At 39.9% G+C, this 20,121-nt stretch overlaps 2 protein-coding genes across 2 annotated transcripts in view; one reads left to right on the top strand and one right to left on the bottom strand.

The window, feature by feature from the left end:
* The window catches only part of LOC308481346 (DGAT1/2-independent enzyme synthesizing storage lipids-like), a 203,987-nt gene that overhangs the window by 135,581 nt on the left and 48,285 nt on the right, over positions 1-20,121 (top strand). The gene's annotated exons all lie outside the window — the stretch shown is intronic.
* Positions 2,406-20,121, bottom strand: part of LOC308481794 (uncharacterized protein) — a 91,404-nt gene continuing 73,688 nt past the window's right edge. Inside the window, exons 9-15 of the mRNA XM_081014500.1 lie at positions 19,459-19,683; positions 17,794-18,124; positions 10,545-10,709; positions 8,732-8,925; positions 6,927-6,987; positions 5,071-5,210; positions 2,406-3,679 (exon numbers count right to left, since the gene is read on the bottom strand). Coding sequence (XP_080870626.1) covers positions 3,575-3,679; positions 5,071-5,210; positions 6,927-6,987; positions 8,732-8,925; positions 10,545-10,709; positions 17,794-18,124; positions 19,459-19,683 — 1,221 coding nt within the window. The 3' untranslated portion in view covers positions 2,406-3,574. The remainder of the gene's footprint in view (positions 3,680-5,070; positions 5,211-6,926; positions 6,988-8,731; positions 8,926-10,544; positions 10,710-17,793; positions 18,125-19,458; positions 19,684-20,121) is intronic.

Raw genomic sequence — 20,121 nt, 5'->3', positions numbered from 1 at the left:
GGGGAGTGGAAACCCCAATGCTCATACAAAATTTCCTTGCCTGAAGAGCTTTCAGTTCAGTGGATGGAGACAATCCACAGATGCATTTCTTTGCTCCTGTGTATCAGCTTACTTTACTGAACTGAAGAGCACCATCTACCCATGTGTGCATTTGAGCACACATATCTTCATACAGTTATACATTCTGAGATACATACAGGCTCTTTGCATCACTTCTGGCTACAACCTGTGCTGTTGTCAAGAAGCTGCTGCATGTGACAGCTTTTCTATACACATCAGAACTCCAGCAAGGAGTTGTGGGCAAGGACAAATAACTAGAATGTTTGCACGGCACTAGTATAACATCTGATCAAGTCAACAGAAACCACCTGAGCTGTTTTCCATATAGTATTAAAATTTATTAAGCATCCTTCACCCTAAGGTCCCAGGACTGGCTACAGCAATTCAAACACAATGTCAAGATCAGTTTAAAACAACTTACAATCACAGAAAGAAAGAGGTTTCTAAAAATGTCATTTGTCTTATCACTCACTTATTAGAGCTGCCACTGTTTTCTAATGCAAGAGAAAGTAAACCGGATTCGGATGTAATTGCATCATTATTCAGATATTAGTATTTTGCAGTTGTTTATTTTGAAATGTTCAAATTTCTTTTACATGTCCAAATGACTGATTTAATATGTTTATAGGCCACTTTTCTAATTAAAATATTCAAAACAGCTTTCTAAAGATAAAGAAACCCAAGAATCTAAAAAGTAACAGAAAGCCACATGAAAGGCCATAAATAAGACTTTTAATGGATCAATAAAATTGGTTCATGGGAAATTATACCAACACCATTAAAAAAACTATCACTAAAAGCCTCAGAAGAGAAAGGTTTGGGTCCCTGGACTGAGGAAGCACACTTGAGCTTTGTATTAACTAACATCAGGTTTACATTTGTTGCAAGATTGTGACATGGGACCATTTTTAAAAAGCAAAATCATACCATATCCCATTTATTTAGGCATTTGGGAGAGAAATCAGTGCCCACAAATGTATTTTAACAAACCAATTTAATTTTCTGGCAGCGCAATTCTAACCTGAATCTAGCAATCTTCTGATAGGCGCAGATAAGTGCTCAAATGTTCACTGAACAGGAAGGCCTACCCTGACCAGAAGAAGTGCACATTGATCTCCTGAAGAGTTTTGGGTGAGGCCCTATTTACACATATTAAAGTCTGAAAAGTAATGTAAAGCTCAATTTCACATATTCCAAATCAATGCAGATTTGTATTCAAGTATACTGAAAAAGTCTATTTTATAGCATCTTCAGCTGGAGTTTGCTCCTGACAATTTTTAAAGTAGTTTTACTTAAGCTAAAACTAAAAAATAAAGATAAACTCTGCAAAATAACAAATAAGCTAAATATATAAATATTAATTTTAAGAAGTACAAATGAGCATGGCAAGTTATTCTGGAATGTTTAAAAGTAGCATATAAATTTAGGAAATAAGCTACCACTCAAGTAAAGGTAAAGGACCCCTGGTCCAGTCGTGACCGACTCTGGGGTTGTGGCGTTCATCTCGCTTTATTGGCCGAGGGAGCCGGCGTACAGCTTCCAGGTTATGTGGCCAGCATGACTAAGCCGCTTCTGGCAAACCAGAGCAGCGCACGGAAATGCCGTTTACCTTCCCGCCGGAGCGGTACCTATTTATCTACTTGCACTTTGACGTGCTTTCGAACTGCTAGGTTGGCAGGAGCAGGGACCGAGCAACGGGAGCTCACTCCGTTGCGGGGATTCGAACCGCCGACCTTCTGATCTGCAAGTCCTAGGCTCTGTGGTTTAACCCACAGCGCCACCTGTGTCCCTACCACTCAAGTATTTACACCTAAATATCAGAATTACTGATATTATCCTGAAGGCAGGTATTTAAACAGAAGTCACATCACTGAAAGTTCAGTATAACTCATCAATTTATGGAGCACAAACCAGCTCTCTTCAGGTTAAATAAGCCACCAAATTTTGAAAGTACTTAAAAAAACAACCTAATTAAAGCATTAAATATTACTAGTTTTACTACAGACCAACTTGGAATACAATTCCAAGGATAAACATGCTGACCTATCATTTTGCATCCAGGGCCTCTTTATCCATTTTGGCAGGAAAATGCTTGTATGGTCGTGGTTTCATGCAAGATATTTATCAGGCTTTCACAGTATTGTCATATATTTCTGCCAGCACTTGGTGCCAAAATGCAGACTCTCTACATAAGAGCGCCAGGTGGTTTTTCAAATCTGTTTCTGGTCTATTGTTATTTTACCTTTTTGGAAGTTTTGCATTATTGCTGTTAATTTTTTTGTTTGCTTGTTTTAATTTTTTTGTAAACAACTTCCAGCTGCATGTTTTTAACCCGGAAGCAGTGCATAATTTTTTTTGAAATAAATGTTAAGGCCCCTAGGTGGAGCCAGTCTCCCAACAACTCTCAGTGGCTTCAACGCTGCCATCACAAATGGAGCAGTATCTATACACCCACCACTTAGCTTTCATAATATATGGGGAGAGATAACTGCGGCTGCTATGTGAATTAGCTAAGTTTCCATCTAGCACAGCCCTGGTCCACACAATTTTCAGTGCATTCATATCCTTCTAAAGTGCTCAAACTCTACATGTTTTGGAATTTTTCTGATGCATATGGCTATCCAACTACTGCTCTTTTGGGCTAAAGAACTGTGCAATTGTATAGTATTAATCCTGCTTGCTTTCCTTATTATAGAGTGTCTATGGAAATTCTAAACCTTCAGCCACCACCAAAGATGGAAAAAAGAGAAAACCTTTGAAGGGACGTATTAGAGGGAATACTCTCCCTCTACAAAGAGGCAAAACTCAGCAATGCAAGTTCATGGAATTCCAAATAAATACTTTTGCAGCACAGCAAATTGTGATGGAATTTGCATTTCTAGGGATTTCAAATGAAGGTAATGCAAGTTAAATGTTCCTTACACGTGGTAAAATTATGGCATCCACAGGGCCTTTTCTAAGCACCCTTACAGTGCAATCCTATGCGTGTATACTCAGAAGCCAGCCTCCATTGAGTTCAGTAAGATTTACTCCCAGGTACCCATGCATATTATTGCAGTTTTAGTTTGACAGCAATAGCATCATCTTCATTTCACAAATGTTAATAAATATAATTAAGGACTTTATCATGACTGGAGAATCTCTGTTACCCCACACGAGACATGAAATGGACACAGCTATAATGTTCAAATACATCCTAATGTTATCTTCAATTTAAATAAAATTTGTATGGAAATTTCATATATTTTCAACAAACCAAAAAAGCCATTTTATAGCTTATTCCAAGGTACAACTGTGCTTTTAAAAATTTATCAAATTTTTGTGTTGGTACCTAAAGAGTAAGATTCCCAAGTTCCAGATTTAACAAGGATCTTTTGGGGAAATAACTTGTTTTTCTGTAAAACTGTACAATTGTAAAGAAAGTAAAATACAATAGCATTTTTCTCAACTATTACATCACATCATAAACATAATTTTAAAATATTTTACAACTATTTGTGAACCCAAAAAGACACTAGTCTTCTTTTTTCTGTGTTTCAAATCGTTCCATCAATGCTCTAAATACATTTCCTGGTATTTTCTGATGTTTGTCTATTAAACATTGTATTGCATTTTTTGCCTATAAGGTCAAAAAGAAAATAGCTCATTATTGTAACAGCTTTCAGTCAGTCACAGATTAAAATTAAAACCAGCATTTGGCCCTTTTAGTAGCAATAAAAACCCAAGATACCAGCAGTTTAATTTCAAAATTACAAAACAACTGTGAGATGCAAATGCACAAAATGGCATTTGTCAGGTGGGTTGAAGTTAGAATTCTGATGCTTTCTATCCAATGATTTATAGCATATAGTTAGCAAAGCTAAATAGTTAACATGGGGTCCAGACCCAAAATATGCAATGAAATCCACAAGAAGTCTAATGTTTGTTCTCTAATAATATCCCATATGTGTAGCAAGGTAAACTTGGTCCTCTTCCTTAACCCAGCCTAATGACAGGCTGAATCATCCAGAAAAACCTGAAGCTGAGAAGTCACAATACACTCTAGCATCATAACCAAGAATGGAATAAGAGAAATTTCTGGCTGTGAGTCCAGAACAGCAAGATTCAAGTTGGATATGTTTCAACAAATGTATTTTAAAGCTTGTAAGGTCTATCTTCAAAAGGAGATATGTGCCACTCTTCTCCCATCTCTCATTATTCCTTATTCTACTGTCCTTGCACTCTCTTGTTTCTTTAGTTCTTTGCATCTTTATCTCAGCCAGGTCAAATTCACCTTTTCCCATTGTGGCGTTGTGGGTTAAACCACAGAGCCTAGGACCTGCCGATCGAAAGGTTGGCGGTTCAAATCCCCGCGGCGGGGTGAGCTCCCGTCGTTCGGTCCCAGCTCCTGCCTACCTAGCAGTTCAAAAGCACCCCTAAGTGCAAGTAGATAAATAGGGACCGCTTTCTAGCGGGAAGGTAAACGGCGTTTCCATGTGCGGCGCTGGTGCTGGCTCGCCAGATGCAGCTTAGTCATGCTGGCCACGTGACCCGGAAGTGTCTTCGGACAGCGCTGGCTCCCGGCCTCTTGAGCGAGATGAGCGCGCAACCCTAGAGTCGGTCACGACTGGCCCTGATGGGCAGGGGTACCTTTACCTTTACCTTTACCTTTGTCTATCTTCAAAAGGAGATATGTGCCACTCTTCTCCCATCTCTCATTATTCCTTATTCTACTGTCCTTGCACTCTCTTGTTTCTTTAGTTCTTTGCATCTTTATCTCAGCCAGGTCAAATTCACCTTTTCCCATTCCCATTCTCAAATCACAACCTCCCAAAATGTTCTCCACTGATTTAGCATACTGCTGGGCAATCTTGGCAGTTCACCCCAAAATCAATGAAATTAATCAGTTCATCCCATGGCTCTTTGGGATGTTTCCATAACTGTATTCAGAACATAGGAATATTACACTACAATTATTTAGGATTAGGATAGTAACTTTGCTACTTCAGCATTATGAAAACAAAAACTTACTTTTTCTGCCAGTTCTGCAGCAGTGACATTTGGGTCATATGGAATAGGATCTCCAATATATGTGCGTAGTTTGACAGGGAAGTTTCCATACAATGGGACTAGTGGCCAACGAGTCTTCTCATACACCCATCTAAAAAATTCTGGTTCATTAAAAAGAAGGCGGGGGGAGACATATTTAAGAGAATAGAAGGTAAAATAAAGTTCTGTTGCCCAAATCATGCAACTCTTTAAAGGTATCTTGGAGGCAATGGCTTTCAAGTCATGTTTATACAGTAATGCCTCACAAATTACTGATGCAAGCTAAAAGCTACACAGTTCTGGAATATGTACAGGTATATCCAATCCTGAGCTAGTTGCACAGATTATGCATTCTAAGCCAGAAGTCATGAGAGAGAAGAAGTAATTGCTGGAATATCTCCAAGATGTAGGTTGTGTTTGCATGTAATGTTACCCCCACCACCAATCACAAGCTTTTGCTTCCATTTCCCACCAACCAGTAATATCTGAATCTGGACAAACTGTTGATATTAATTCTGGTTTAGGGAATCCTACTGCATTTCCTTAACTATAGTTAACACTAACCACAGTTCTTGGTTCAACATACTGAATAACTACAGTTACTTGAAAACAGAAGCAAAAACTTATGATCTCCTCTTCTGCATGACTGTGAGAAGAAAAAGAGAAGTGCAGGAATCCAAGACTATAGCTTAGTATAAAGTATGAATGAAGCCTTAGGTCCTACATAACCTCTCTTCCCTAGTGTAGAATAGTAAAAGAAAGAGATTCCAAAAGTTGCTTTGGAGGAAAGAGTCATTGTTCTAGAAACATATTGCTGCTTTCTTAAATACCTGTGTTATAAGACAGGGAGCATGTCCTGTGATAAATACCAGTAGATTCTCTGCTTAGCCTTTCTTTAGGTCTTCATAGGACCATAGTCAATCAATGTGCTATTGTCATAAGAGGGACAGAACTTATATCTAAACAAGTGTGAGAACTGCAGCAAATTCCCCACCCTTTTAGGAAGACCCTTAAATGAAATTTTGTCTGCCTTCTTTATCTTTGCTTATACATGCAATTAGCTAATATTTTAAGATTTACTTAACAACTACAATAGTGACCCTCCATTTATTTTTTTAAAGAGCCTGGTTTGGGGGGTGGGGTGGGGAAAACCTCTTGTATAGTGCCTAGGAAAAAGAGAAGGGAGGAAGCAGGCACAGGGAAAGCAGAGCAGAAAGATGACTTATGAAGTATGGAAACTAAAGTATGGGATAAACAGATGCAGGGTGGCTGCCTAAAGGATGGTTGAAGGCTAGGCTGAGAAGCAGACATATGAGAGGACTGAGCATGAATAGGGTGGAGGCAGAGAACAATAGAAAGGAAAGCAACAAAAAGGATCAGGGGATAGAAAGGCAACAAAGCCTTCTGTTATAATGGTTGTGAATTATACTTTTTCTCTGTCTCTCTTTTTTACAAAATTGAATGTCAAAGGCATGGGTGGGGGGGATGTAATAGGAGATTTAAGAAAAAATGGAACCAGTCTGGAACACCTTGCTACACAGAACAGTATATATCTAGGTATTAAGGCTTTGCTAATAATTCCAAAAGGACAACTGACACTTGTGGATTTGTAGAGCTTGAGTTAGCATAAAGTAACCTCATCCCTCCAGATGTTTTGGATTACAAATACATATTCACTTCACAGCACTTAATGATTAAAATGTCAACCACATCGTTCAAGAAAGAAAATCTTACCCCTATATGCACCAAAGATAGCAAGCCAAAGGTTCAACCAGGAAAGCAATAAATGTAACAACTGAAAGCATAATATAAAAACCCAAGAAACTGAAGTTGCTTACTTATTCCACCAAATGTTCGAACGCTTTCCCGAACATTTTGTGTGAAAAGGGGAATGATGGGCTGTAAAGATGAAGGACATGCGTTAGCAGTTTCTGTCTCACACTCAAGGTGTTGCATCCTAAATAACAGAGTGCATTCCTCAGTGATTACTCACTAACGATTACTTTGTATCATTATAGGATTAATTAAATGAGTAGAAAGCCGAGAGAACCATGCTAAACCATTCATTAATTACATTTGTATCTTATGCTTGCTCCAAAGAGCTTAGTGCAATTTTCCCACTTACTCTTTTCACAGCTATCCAGTGAAACAGATTACCCAATGAGATTCATATGGGAATGGGCATTTGAACCTGGGTCTCTATCACAAAATTGAGTTTTTAGCCACAGCATAATATGAATCCCCTATTATTACACCTATAAACTTAGAATGTGATTCTGTAGAGAAAGAAATAATTTGTTTTGGAGTAAGAAAAACCCTCAAGGTAAATCTGTATTTTCAAAGGAAAACCAAACCACTCTACTCACAACTAGAACAAGAATCTATTTCACCCAAATGCTTGTGTTTCATAGCCGCATATTCTAACAGAAACAATTGGAATGCTAAAAATTAAGGTATATAGGATCACAATCAAGATCTTATCACTTCTGATACCGTATTTTTCGCTCTATAGGACGCAGCAGACCATAAGACGCACCTAGTTTTAGAGGGGGAGAACAAGAAAAAAAAAAAATCTCCCTCTCTGCGCAGCACCCCTCCAGCGAAGCGGCAGGAGAAACGGAGCCCCTTCCATTTCTCCTCCCGCTTCGCTGAAGGAGCGCTGCGCAGAGAGGGAAAGCTGTGCAGCGCCTCTCCAGCAAAGCGAAGCCAGGAGAGCAAGAGGGATCGGTGCGCACCGATCCCTCTTGCTCTCCTGGCTTTGCGTTGCTTTCGCTGAAGCCATGGAGCCTGCATTTCCCCTTAATTTTAGGAGGGGGAAAAGTGTGTCTTATAGAGCGAAAAATACGGTACTTCTCAGCATTCTATGTGAGCTGTTCCTGTTAAAAAGCATTATTTTGTCCATAAGATCATTAATTTCATCCTCAATGCAATTTGAAAAAGCAGACTTTGCCTTCTATTTATTTAAAACAATTAAGGGCAAATGAAATTAATTCTCAGAATGAAAAGACTGATACAATTAAAGCCTTTTTTTGTACCAGGACAGCCCCCCTCCAAAAAAAAGATGGATCAAGCCATCAGACTGTATGATAGTCAATCGGACGAAACATCTGAAAGCAACATAACCTATTAAGAAATCTTCAGTAATAGCCTTGCATATAATGCATTCATTTATTCACATTAGTCTAGATGGCCATTCAAAAGATAAGACAGGAGGAACAATTCAGGATTTTATTTGATGTTCTGTAATTTCCAGGAAATTGATGGTTTTGTTGGCATACACGACGGTGTTACACAGAAGAACCAGAGCACTAACACAATACTTTACCATTTATACAACTACTTTGGAATATGTAAGATCTGATCAACTTGGATAAATGGAAACATTATTTATATAGATTCTCAATGTATGTGGTGGGCTTCCATACAAACATTTTTTGAAGAGCCATTAAGTGCATCCATTTTGTTTCAATTTCTGCTTGCTTGTCTCTGCTTCTTGTAGTTCTCTCTGGATGAAGAACATGAGCAAGCAAATCATCTGTCTTTACTTTGTTGATTTTACATATAGAAAGATTCCAACACTGATGGGGCTGGTTTGGTTAAGATGCCTGAAGTTATATTGCATTTATGCTCAGAAAACACTCACCACTTTTGCATCAATAGCCACTTGAGCAAATCCTTTACGATTTCCCCATAGTATGGGGTAGTATTCATTAGCAAACAGGGCTTCCCGAACTCCTCCTGGTGAAATGGCCAATGAGCGTCCACTCTTTAGTGCTTTTATACATTCCTCCTGTGATCCAGGCAAAGTACGAAACACATCAACTACGATTTTGAAACCTGCAAAGAGTTAAGAAACAAATAGCTCATGAGAGAAATCTGGAATAAACAGTAGGCAAAAAAGAAAAATGGAAATATTGAACAAAACCATGAAAGAATTGGATTTTATACATCTAAATGCAGTCCAGCACCCACCTCTTGTTCACATCCTCCTGCATCAATATTGGGCTTAATCAAAACATTTACTGTATTTTTTGCTCTATAAGACGCACCAGACCACAAGAGGAGGGGGAAACAAGAAAAAAAATATTCTGAATCTCAGAAGCCAGAACAGCAAGAGGGATCGCTATGCAGCGAAAGCAGCGATCCCTCTTGCTGTTCTGGCTTCTGGGAAAGCTGCGCAGCCTGCATTCGCTCCATAAGACGCACACACATTTCCCCTTACTTTTTAGGAGGGAAAAAGTGAGTCTTATAGAGCAAAAAATACGGTACTTTCAAAACAAAATAGTGATAATTTTAAGCAACTATTGACTCATCATTTTTCTCTAGGACAAAGTTTGTTACCTAATTTCCACATATCAGGTGCATTTGGGCCAATTCAAGCTTAGTGCTGCAGGGCTTACATGGTACTAATACAGAAACAACAAACCATTACTATCATCACTCTAGAAAAGTTAGTGTTTTGAAGACACATTATATTTCATAAAATTTGTGAATTGTTTTATAGACTATAAATTTAAAAGCTTCATAGAGTTTGGTGTAATCAGACAGAATTCTCGGTACAATTAATAATTTGGCAAGTGACCGTTCCATTTGGTCACATTAAATTTTATTTAGTTTAACAGTGTCTTTCTACACCACTCTCACCGAAGGGTAATGGCTTAGCACAGCAAGATATATTTCATGGCACATTTGGGAATTTTAGCAAAAGGTAAAGGAAACAACTATGGCAAATGCTAACCACTGTTAAGTATTACATCTGTATGGGGCTGCAACTGTGAATAAGAAACACCTTATTTTCTAACCATTCCTCAGGAATGGTTATTTAGTTTTTAATATAGGATATATTTTTAAAAGTCATGAAAGATACTGTTTCCATCTTCAAAGGGCTACAACTAGAAAAGGTACAGTCAATCCCTTTTCAGATCATTGTTACCGATTTTCACCACTGAAGACAGAACTCAGTCCAGTAAGCAAATCATAATAAAGTAAGTTAAATTTCAAATCTGCAATGCAGAAGCCACAATTTAAGAACATTCTCAGTGAGTGTGTTCATGTGTCATGGTAAGCTATGGATCCCAGGTCTGCGATCTGAAGTCACATGGAGCTACCACATTGCTACAGGTAAGCAGGGCCAAGGCCTGGTCAGAATCTCAATGCAGAACTGCCTGGGAATCATATGTATACCATCTTGGGCTCCATGGTGGAAGAAAGGTAGGATATAAATGTAAGGGGGGGGGGGAGAGAAACAAAACGACATACAAACACAGCCAGTGTTCATTTCTGCATTTTGAGTTGTTCTAAAACTCTACAAACTGCATATTTGCTCACTGAATTTATGTATGAATGCACCTGTGTACACAAACAAATAAACCCTGTCCATAACACGTGTCTTCAGATGTCCAGTTAGTACTCTTAACTGATCTACAAGCATCATAATCACATTTCACAGTTTTTACCTGGTAATGAAAAGACGAAGTGATCAGCAACTACATGGATGAATTTTTTCTTCTTAGCAAGAACAACAGACACGAAATAGAAAAAGTCTATAGGTGTTGCTCCGTGATAAAAAATAAATAGGGCTGGTCCATCAGGTATTTTTTCTAGGCCGTGCACCTCATAGCCTGTTAAGAAGAGAAGGGAAGGTTAACATTTGATATCAACTTTGCATTGCAAAAGCTTACTCAAAGAAGCACCAGAACTACAGTTGCAAATGACAGGCAAGCAAAGGCCACATCACAACTGGACATTCAATATGAAGGATTGAGTACTTTCCTGGAAAGAAAGCCTCTTTTGAACTACTTTTTAATGCCCTCATAAATGACTGACTTGTCTGCCAGTTAGGTAACTGCTGACTTCTCTTTTGTTACTTTAGACAGAAGTTGCATTGCTCTTAAAAATGATATCTTGTATTGGACTAGCTTCTCTCAATGAAAAATAGTAAGAGCTTCTAATCTGGGTTATCTGGTTACCTTGGGACACAAAGGTAACCATCGGGGGTTCATCTCAGTTTCTCCACCAGCATATGCTAAATCTCATAATCTTGTTTAGTTACTCTTCAACATACTTGTGCACTCTTTGATAAATGCAGTCAGTATCAATAAAGTCCATCTCCAAAGAAAACATTCCTGTTCTGTAGAAGAATTATAGCGTCCTGCCAAAATTGCAATGACTTTTGTCCTTTTCAGATCATTGCTGCTGTTCCATTATCAAATATTAAGAATCTCATTCCATCTCTGCCTTGCTCCTGAGAAACATTTTTTGCAAGTAGAGTGGGCAATTGAAAACATATCTGATCATTCCAATACAATTGGCTCTACCCCATGAAAGCACATATATGAAAATCTGTAGAGAAAATCTGCTTACAACATTACACTACCTTCAAAAGGAATTCTTCTGTTGATAAGGAATCTGACTCAAAAGATTTCACTGACTACTTCATGGGCACACCCTCTTCTTGAAAACACCTGCAAAGTGGGGGAATAACCACCTTTGTTGTTGCTGTTGCACAGAGGACCTGGAGCTGTAGACGCTAATCTTTAAGAACCACCTGCTCACATTTAGAGTTTCCAAGTCCAGGAATTGGAGAGACTGTTCTGAATGGGGTTGCACTGTACCTGAAAAAAGGTACATGGTTTGGGAGCTCTCCAAGATTTCAAAGCTGTCACTGGAAGTACAAGTAGCCTCAGTGGGAATAGTTACTCCTCACCATCTATAGCAATTCATGGACTTGGACAGCAGGTATCAGTAATCCACGCTCTGATAACCTAATGACTTGTTACTGCAATGCACTCTACGTGGGGCTACCCTTAACTATAGTCTGGAAGATGCAGTTAGTGCAAAATGTGGTTGCCAGGCTCCTAAAAGGGGCAGCCAGATGGGATTCAAGTGATTCCAATCCTCAGAACTCTGCACTGGCTGACTGCATGCTACTGGGCCTATTTTAATGTGTTGGTACTGGTGTACAAAGCCCCAGATGACTTAGGAGCAAAGTACTCCTCCCAATACCTACTCTCCCAATGGGAGTGCTCTCCCAATACCTACAGGCCTGTGTTCCAAGATCCAACCAGTGGCCTGGCTTATTGGTGGTGGTCTAAGGCAGTGGCCTTCTCAGTGGCAGCACCCTGAACATGGAACTCCCTCCCAAAGGAAATGTGGTTGTCCCCCACACTGTCACTATTCAGATACCAATTTTTAAAATGTTCACCTGGGGATTTGGGCCATAAACAGGCTATGGAATTTAGTAGTTCTGCTATTTCACTGCCTTTCCATGTTGATCATTTATAAGTTTTTAAATGTAGTGTACTGGTCTGGGCTTTTTTTTTTTTTAGAAAGAATGGAATAAAATCATTTCAGGTTAAGGCAAGGTAGGGTAAAATATTTAGAAATTTTTCTATGTTTATTGTGCTATACTCAAAATTGTTTACCAAGTCACCTGAGGCAAGATCTGAAAAGGGGAACTTCCCAACCTTTAGTTCATTGTTTCATAATCTAATTATAATTATGTTTCATCAAATAGGTGGGTTGCAACAGGGGTGGAGTGTCCCATTTTACTCGCTTAAGGAGAAACAGGAAGTGCCATCCTGGTGCATCCAGCAATGGTGCCAATTTGAAGAAAAATCTCGCTGGAAATCAGTGTAAATGGCAGCGGTGGAGGCAGTGGGGCAGAAGGGGTGCCCATAAGGACACAGCCTTGGGGGCTTCTGCTGCCTGAGGCAGCAGTCTCACTCTGCTTAATGGCTGGACCAGCCCTGGGCTGCAAGACAGGTAAAGATAAATTCATGTGAACACCTGACTATTTAGCCAAATAGAAATGCTTAAGAATATCCAAGAACCGTCATCAACCTGAGTTTAAGGAAAGGGTCATTTCAATGAGGTCATGTCACCCTCCATCTCGGATGTTGATGAAATTTGAAACCCACTTAAATTTTTCCCTCCATCTCAAACGGTTTTAATTTTATAGTACTTTGAAGTTTTGTTAAATCTGCATTGTCTGTCCCTATTGAGACCCTCGGCATAAGATACCCTTGTGTACATTTCTTCTTCTTCTCCATAAACAAGTATCAGATTGAAATTTTACACAGAGCTCAATAAAATGATGACGATTTAAGAAAAAAAATACACCAGCACTCAAAAGATTTTATAAATGCCTATTTTTTAAAAAAATTAATGCACTTGTAGCCTAGTTTTTTGGGTGGAAAAACTAGGTTTAGAAAATCCATAGCTGTAATAACTTCAAATTTCCCAAAATTTCCCAAAATTAAAACAAGTCTGCACTTTCAAAAAGAACCTATAATAACCAATATTATTTTAATTTTTAAGATATACAACTTTGTTTCATTAATTTTTTTTCTATTACAGCTATGGATTGTAGGAAAGTTGTACGAAATGGCTACCCAGTAGCCATTTCCCCCCATGATGTCCAAAATACATAAAATTTTCATTACAAGCAATAAAATATCATAAATTTCATTCTTTGTCAATAATTTTCAACATCAAAAACTTGTGGTTACATCATGCCCACCCACTGTAAATTCGGGTTTTCTAAACCTAGTTTTTCATTTTTGGATTGGCAATGTCATTTTATTCTGGGATCTGCCTTGGGTAGCTGTCTCAACCCCATTCCTTTCCAAGTTTTCCTGAAGAATCCTGGCCAAACCACTCTTCCATTACACTTTGCTAAAGGCTCTGCTTCATCCACTGTGGGTATTGTACAACTACTTTACAACAGTTGGACCTGTGCTGTATTAAAAACTAAGTATGCTTTTTAAATTTGGATAATGAATTACCAGAGGGCACAACCTGTTACCAAAGTTAGCTTCATATAAAATGACAGGCTTGCTTAAGCGCTTGAACTGGCTTGCTTAGGCCCTTACAGCTTATAGCGCCCAGAGAGTACAGAACAACCCTGTTATTTGGGGGGGGGGGGCAAGGATACACTGCAACTTTTTGTTGCATGTCCTAATTGTTTTTCCTATTGACTTTCAGGTTCATCAACCTGTGCCACTTACACAGTATCAGTGGTCAGGTGAAAAGGGAGATGAATGACGGTCTATAAAACTGATGCTATCAAGGTTGTATACAACTACAAAGATCTGAACTCAGGAATAAGGGAGACCATAGAGATACATAAATAAAAGAGGTGGTCATATTCGGCAAAATAATATTTCACATTGCTAAGCACCAGCATAAAACATGTAAGCATCTGGCACAACAAATATTTCCTAGCACTGCTCTTATGGTACACTGACAGTAAGCTGCCTTAAGGTATACTATTGTATCCTGTGGCAGTGGTGACGAATCTATGAACTATGGACCAGATCAGACCCACAAGACAGCCTCACATGGCCCACCAAGGGTCTCTTCCCTTCTCCAGTCAAGTTAATGGAGAGATTGCTGTTGCCATTAAGTTGCACTGAGGACAAAGACAAAGGGTGCTGTCACCTGTAGAATTAATGAAGAGTTGCACAGGGGAAGAAAAAGAAAGGATCCCTGTATGTGCATGATTGTGGTGTGTGCCAGAGACAGAGATTCATTGGTGAACAAGTGCAGTGCAGTACAGTGCATGCAGGTGAACATGAATTTCTTTTTCTCTCCTCTGGCATCAAACCCTCAAGCAGGCTGGTCAAAACTGAATGCAGTCCTTGGGTTCAAAGTGATTAGCTACCTTTGTCCTATGCCAGCCATTTACTGGGGACTATCTGGTTAAGAACAGAAGCAGACTGAATTTGTTACAGCATTTGCCTGATAATACACAACTTAATATTTGTATATATCAGTCCATTACAGGGACGCGGGTGACGCTGTGGGTTAAACCACAGAGCCTAGGACTTGCCGATCAGGTCGGTGGTTCAAATCCCCATGAAAGGATGAGCTCCTGTTGCTCGGTCCCTGCTCCTGCCATCTAGCAGTTCAAAAGCACATTAAAGTGCAAGTAGATAATTAGGTACCGCTCCAGTGGGAAGGTAAACGGTGTTTCTGTGCGCTGCTCTGGTTCGCCAGAAGAGGCTTAGTCATGTTGGCCACATGACCCTGAAGCTGTACGCCGGCTCCCTTGGCCAATAAAGCGAGATGAGCGCCGCAACCCCAGAGTCGGTCACGACTGGACCTAATGGTCAGGGGTCCCTTTACCTTTACTCAGTCCATTAATTATTTTTATTCTAATTCTTAAAAGTTGTAAAATGCCTTTTTCCATAAAGAGGGCTTCTCCCCACTTCCCTAAATGAATGTGGATAATTGCTATAATTACACACTTGCTGAACTTGTTGGACTTTCCACAGTCATTCTTCCATCTTCCCCACTAGTTTTTCTGTACTCTTTCCTCTGGAGGGCCACATAATTGTGAAGCTTGGGATGGGGGAAGAGAATATATTGGCAAAAGCATATATATGTGCCTTATTAGACCGATGGTTTAAGTCAGTGGTTCTCAAGCGGTGTGCCTTGCCACACTGGTGTGGCAGGAGAGGATGTCAATTGTGGCAGGAAGATTCAAGGACAATCAAAGATTCCAGTGAATCAAGAGGCAACACATGTGGGTGGTTCTTGCAGTTTGCCACTCTAATCCTGAATAACCAACTTTTTAGAATTTGGGTCACAGCGTTTGTGGCTAAGAGGTTTTGCTGGCTTGAACAGAAATACAGAAGATTTCTATATCATGGCCTATGTCATGGACAGAAAAGTTCAGGCTCTTCAAATGTTAGCTACAACCCCCATGATCCACACCCACAGCCCATGCTGGCTGGGGCTTAGAGAAGTTGCAAGTACAACCACAGCTGGAGGGCCACAGGTTCCTCTTTCCTGCCCTAATTGCATACTTTCCTTTATTTAACTATTTCCCTCCATATGACAGGTTAGGCTAGGCTAGGGCATTGATGGACACTGTGGAGCAAAATCTACCAGCAGATTTCTGGGGAATTTAAGTAGATTGGCAATGGATTCCCAAATCCCCAATTGTTTAGCAATGACTCCCACACCCACATTACTGTATAGTGCTGAAATGAAGCAGAAAGTGATGCATCAGTGTGTGGAGGGACTGAAGAGTTCAGTTTTGTTCTGATGCTCAAAGTCACTGGGTTCAGAATTTATTAATTCTAAGTACTTGTGTCTGTTTGCACCTGGCTCTGGTTAATAGATCTTCGGGTTTTAATAGAAAAAAATGTAAATCCCACAAGCCTGAAGTCTGTCCTCCCCTGAGCTATGGGATATTTGAAGGATTAATTAGGCTGCTTAGGTTTTGAACAGAAATAAGTGTGAAGCTATTCATTATCATTTGCAAGGGAAGGAGCAGAAATACTGACTGAGGTTGGAACCCCATTTGTCTAGGAGTAAAGCCCCACTGAATTGAATGGGACTTGAATGGGAATGAGTAGACATAGTATTGCAGGCTTGAAACAACGTAACTGGTTTTCCTGGTCATCATGTAGTTTTTCAAGCAAAGAGACTTCTGACTATACTTTGCCACCAATTCCATTAGTCAGACTCAGAGGCAATCTCATGCTATTCATTTTCTTCTAAAATATACTTGCTACAATTAGCATACATTATTCAAGCAAAAAGAAAGAAGGGAAGAAGTCTAGCAACCATGCCTAGAAAGCCTTTAATTGTTTCATTACTGACTTTCACGGTATCTTTTAGAACCTTTTGTAAAAAATCCGATTTACTTATTTAAAAAAATTAACCTCACATCATTGGGCATATAAATTCAAAATATATTTAAATATTCACTCAGACTAAATCTGTCTTTCAAGGACAAACTACGTCACCTGAATACAGTTGCTAAATATTAGTGCCTGTACAGCACAGGAAAGTAACAGACAATAAGTATGACATACCAGACTGGGAAACGATAGTTAAGGTAGTCTGAAGCAGAAGAAAAGTAGACAGAGTTCATTACGTGAAGTTCCTGTTTTCTTTGAAAGTTCACAGGAACACCTTGATTTCTGGCAGCTGGGAAGAAGGAAGGAAACCACTGATGCATCCCCATTATTGTCTATTCTACAAGACTTCTCCCTAACAAGAAGCTTGTCTAAAAAGCCTTGTAGTCCAAGATTTATAGTGAACAAGCTAAAGAGTTTATTGTTATATTGTCTTGAGAATCTCATGTACCCTCTTAGACTGGTGCAGTTCTTGCTTAAAAGGAATGAATCACAACAGAATTCCACTTTCCTGTAGGAAAAGGCCTATGCATTCCTATGCACACACCATGCATTCCTCATCAAAGAGGTGTGTGCACAAACACACATCTGGGTAATAGATGGTGCAAAATCAAAATGATTTTGTTTTTTGCTTCTTTTTACGATCTCCAGAAAGTCCACCTTGCACTCCAGTGAGGTTGGGAAATATATGGTGCAACTAGTTAGCAACGAACAACTCAGAAAGAGCTCCTTTAACATAAACCTTATTATCATTTGCCTCCCTCAAACATACGTGAATGTAAAATATAAAGCTACTTTCTACAGTGGAATAATTCCTCTTTAATCAAACAAATTTTTTTACAACGCATACACATTCTGAATATAGGAATGTGATTGATTAGGAAGTGGAATAAAAAAATACTGAACCTCTGAAACTGTAATAACAAAGTAGTTTATGCAGTGCTACTGAAAAAAATGCTTGGGAAAGTTCTTCTGAAAACAAGTATAGGATTTTGTATCCTTATACTTGAAGACTATTTAGCTTATATCACCTACATAAGAAAAATGTACTTACCATTCCATATTCTTCCATGAACATACCACAAAGTTAACACTGCTAGTCTTGCACTATCCCAAAAATCATTTGAATAAACCTCTTTTAGGTGTGTCCTTAACTTGTAAATATAAAGAATAAAAATGCTGACATATACAAGAACGAGGATGAGTGCAGGAAGTAAAAGTGCTACAAGCAATGGTGCAAAGAGCCATGTGAGGTAGACCAGGTAACTCAGATATTCGTCCAAGTGTTCGACTCCAGTCCATCCTTCCAGTATGTAAAGCAGGCAAGTCAAGTAAGACATGGGCATCTGCTCTGCACCACAGGATTCATTTCGGCCTATCATATTCTGTTTAAAAAGAAAACAAAACAAGTTTTTTAAAGTATATAAAGATCTGCATAGTATATTACAAAGAAGTGTTTGGAACTGTCAGTTTGAATTTCCAGACAATTTTCACTAAAGACCAGAATACTCTTAAGTTGAATACAGACTGCTGTCATTGCCAAGTAAACACAACAATCAAGTTTGGGAGTGAAGCAACTAGGGAACCTGTAATACTTGTCTACCCTCTGCTTCTTAAAGTCTATGAAGTGCAACGTATGGCAACAGATTCTTATCTCCCATGTAGCACTTTTACAATAGTAGAAAACAGGCTTTCAATGTTGTAAAATCCAAAGCCCATCTAATATAGCTTTCTTTGTACAGGAGGGACTTTGTTCCAGACTTTATCTTGTGAACCTCCTTGAGATCTTTTGATGAAGGGAAGTATATATATCTAATAAACAACAACAACAATTTATGTATGGCTTTCTTCGGTTCTCTTGCTGTGTCCCAGCATCATCCTCTTTGTGTAGTGCAGTGACAAAGACAAGAGCAGCAAACTGAGTTCTATGATGGAAACCTGCTCCGATTTAAAAAGACTTCAGTGATCATCTTCATTCGTTTAATTCACATGGGTTTACTGGGATACATTGACTAGATCTGTGTACCTGACAGAGATGGGGCCACAAATGTCTTTTTGATGAAATAACCACCTGCTTTTCAAAAAGAGCTATTGGTCCTTTGGGGGGCACTCATCATGTTTAAAAGTCTTTCTTTCAGCAATAAAGAGCAAGCAGACAAGTGAATATCCCACAAAAAGGCACTCCCACAAAACATTTAAAAACAAATGCTCAAGTGCACACACAACAGCAACTCAGTGCACAGGGAGACACTTCTGCAAATTGATGACCGATAGCTGAATTGATAAACAGTTACAAATCAGGAAAGACCAGCTCCAATCTTGTCTCTCCTACAAATTCTCTGGGTGGCTTCCAGCAAATGGGAGCCGCGCTTTCCCAGCTGCACACCTGCAATATCTACCTGACATGGTGTTGTAAGAACTGCCGCGTGAAGCAGCCCCTACAACATTCGTAAAGCACAGGAAATATTAACGGCGCCCGCGCCACAACGCAAGGACTCAAGTCAGAATCAGTGAGAGAGCGCCAAAACCGGTACGGAGATGGGAAGTCCTGCGAGAAGTTGGGGAGAAAAGCAACAGAAAAGGCTGCCCATGTAAAGGGGGTGGAGGGGAAGGCGAGAAAGGAGCCAGGAATGGCTGCCCTCCCTCTGTCAACTCTCTTCCCCGCCCGAAGAGACAACTTGTTGCATCCTAACGAGGAGGAAGGGAAGTCGGGCCTCACCTGTCTCGGAGAGGGAGGATGAGGATGAGGATGAGGCGGCGGCGGCGGCGGCGGCAGCAGCAGCTGCAGAGACGCTTCACTCGGCGACAGAGCTCGGCCTTTTCTTCCTCTCCTGCCGCCCCCAAAGGGGCGGTATGGCAAGCGGCCACTCCTGGCAGATAGAACTTCACCGCTATCCCATTGTCCCGAGTGAGGACGCACCAAAAGAGGACAGCGTGCTCTTCGCTAAGCTTAGGGCCGCTGCTCCACCCGGACCCATTGAGTAAGAGGACAAGTGCCTGAACAAGTCAGAGAAGGCGGCTTCCGGGAAATGCGCCATAGAGAAAAGAAAGGGCAGAGGGACGCGTAACAGCGACTGGATAGAGGGTTTGCGGCTGCGCGTCGGAAGCCTTTAAAAAAACAAACGCCAATCTCCCGTCTCGCCCAGAGGGAAGGGAGGACGTCGTATGGCTGCTTCCAAACAAGAAAGGCAGCTGCAGAGGCTGTTGTAGCTCACATCTTATTTAGTACTAATCTAAAAAGGGAAAAGGGAAATCTAAAACAACCCTGCCAAGGCAAATGCATAAATCCCCTTATTATCATTATTGTTAACAATGTAATTTGTTGCCCGCCGTTCACCCTGAAGTCCCAGGGCACTTTAAAAATGCAAAGCACGGAAAACAA

The sequence above is a fragment of the Podarcis pityusensis genome (assembly GCF_964106645.2).
Source record: "Podarcis pityusensis genome assembly, chromosome: 7".
NCBI classification, from domain to species: domain Eukaryota; kingdom Metazoa; phylum Chordata; class Lepidosauria; order Squamata; family Lacertidae; genus Podarcis; species Podarcis pityusensis.
This window is presented reverse-complemented; position numbering and strand designations above follow the sequence as displayed.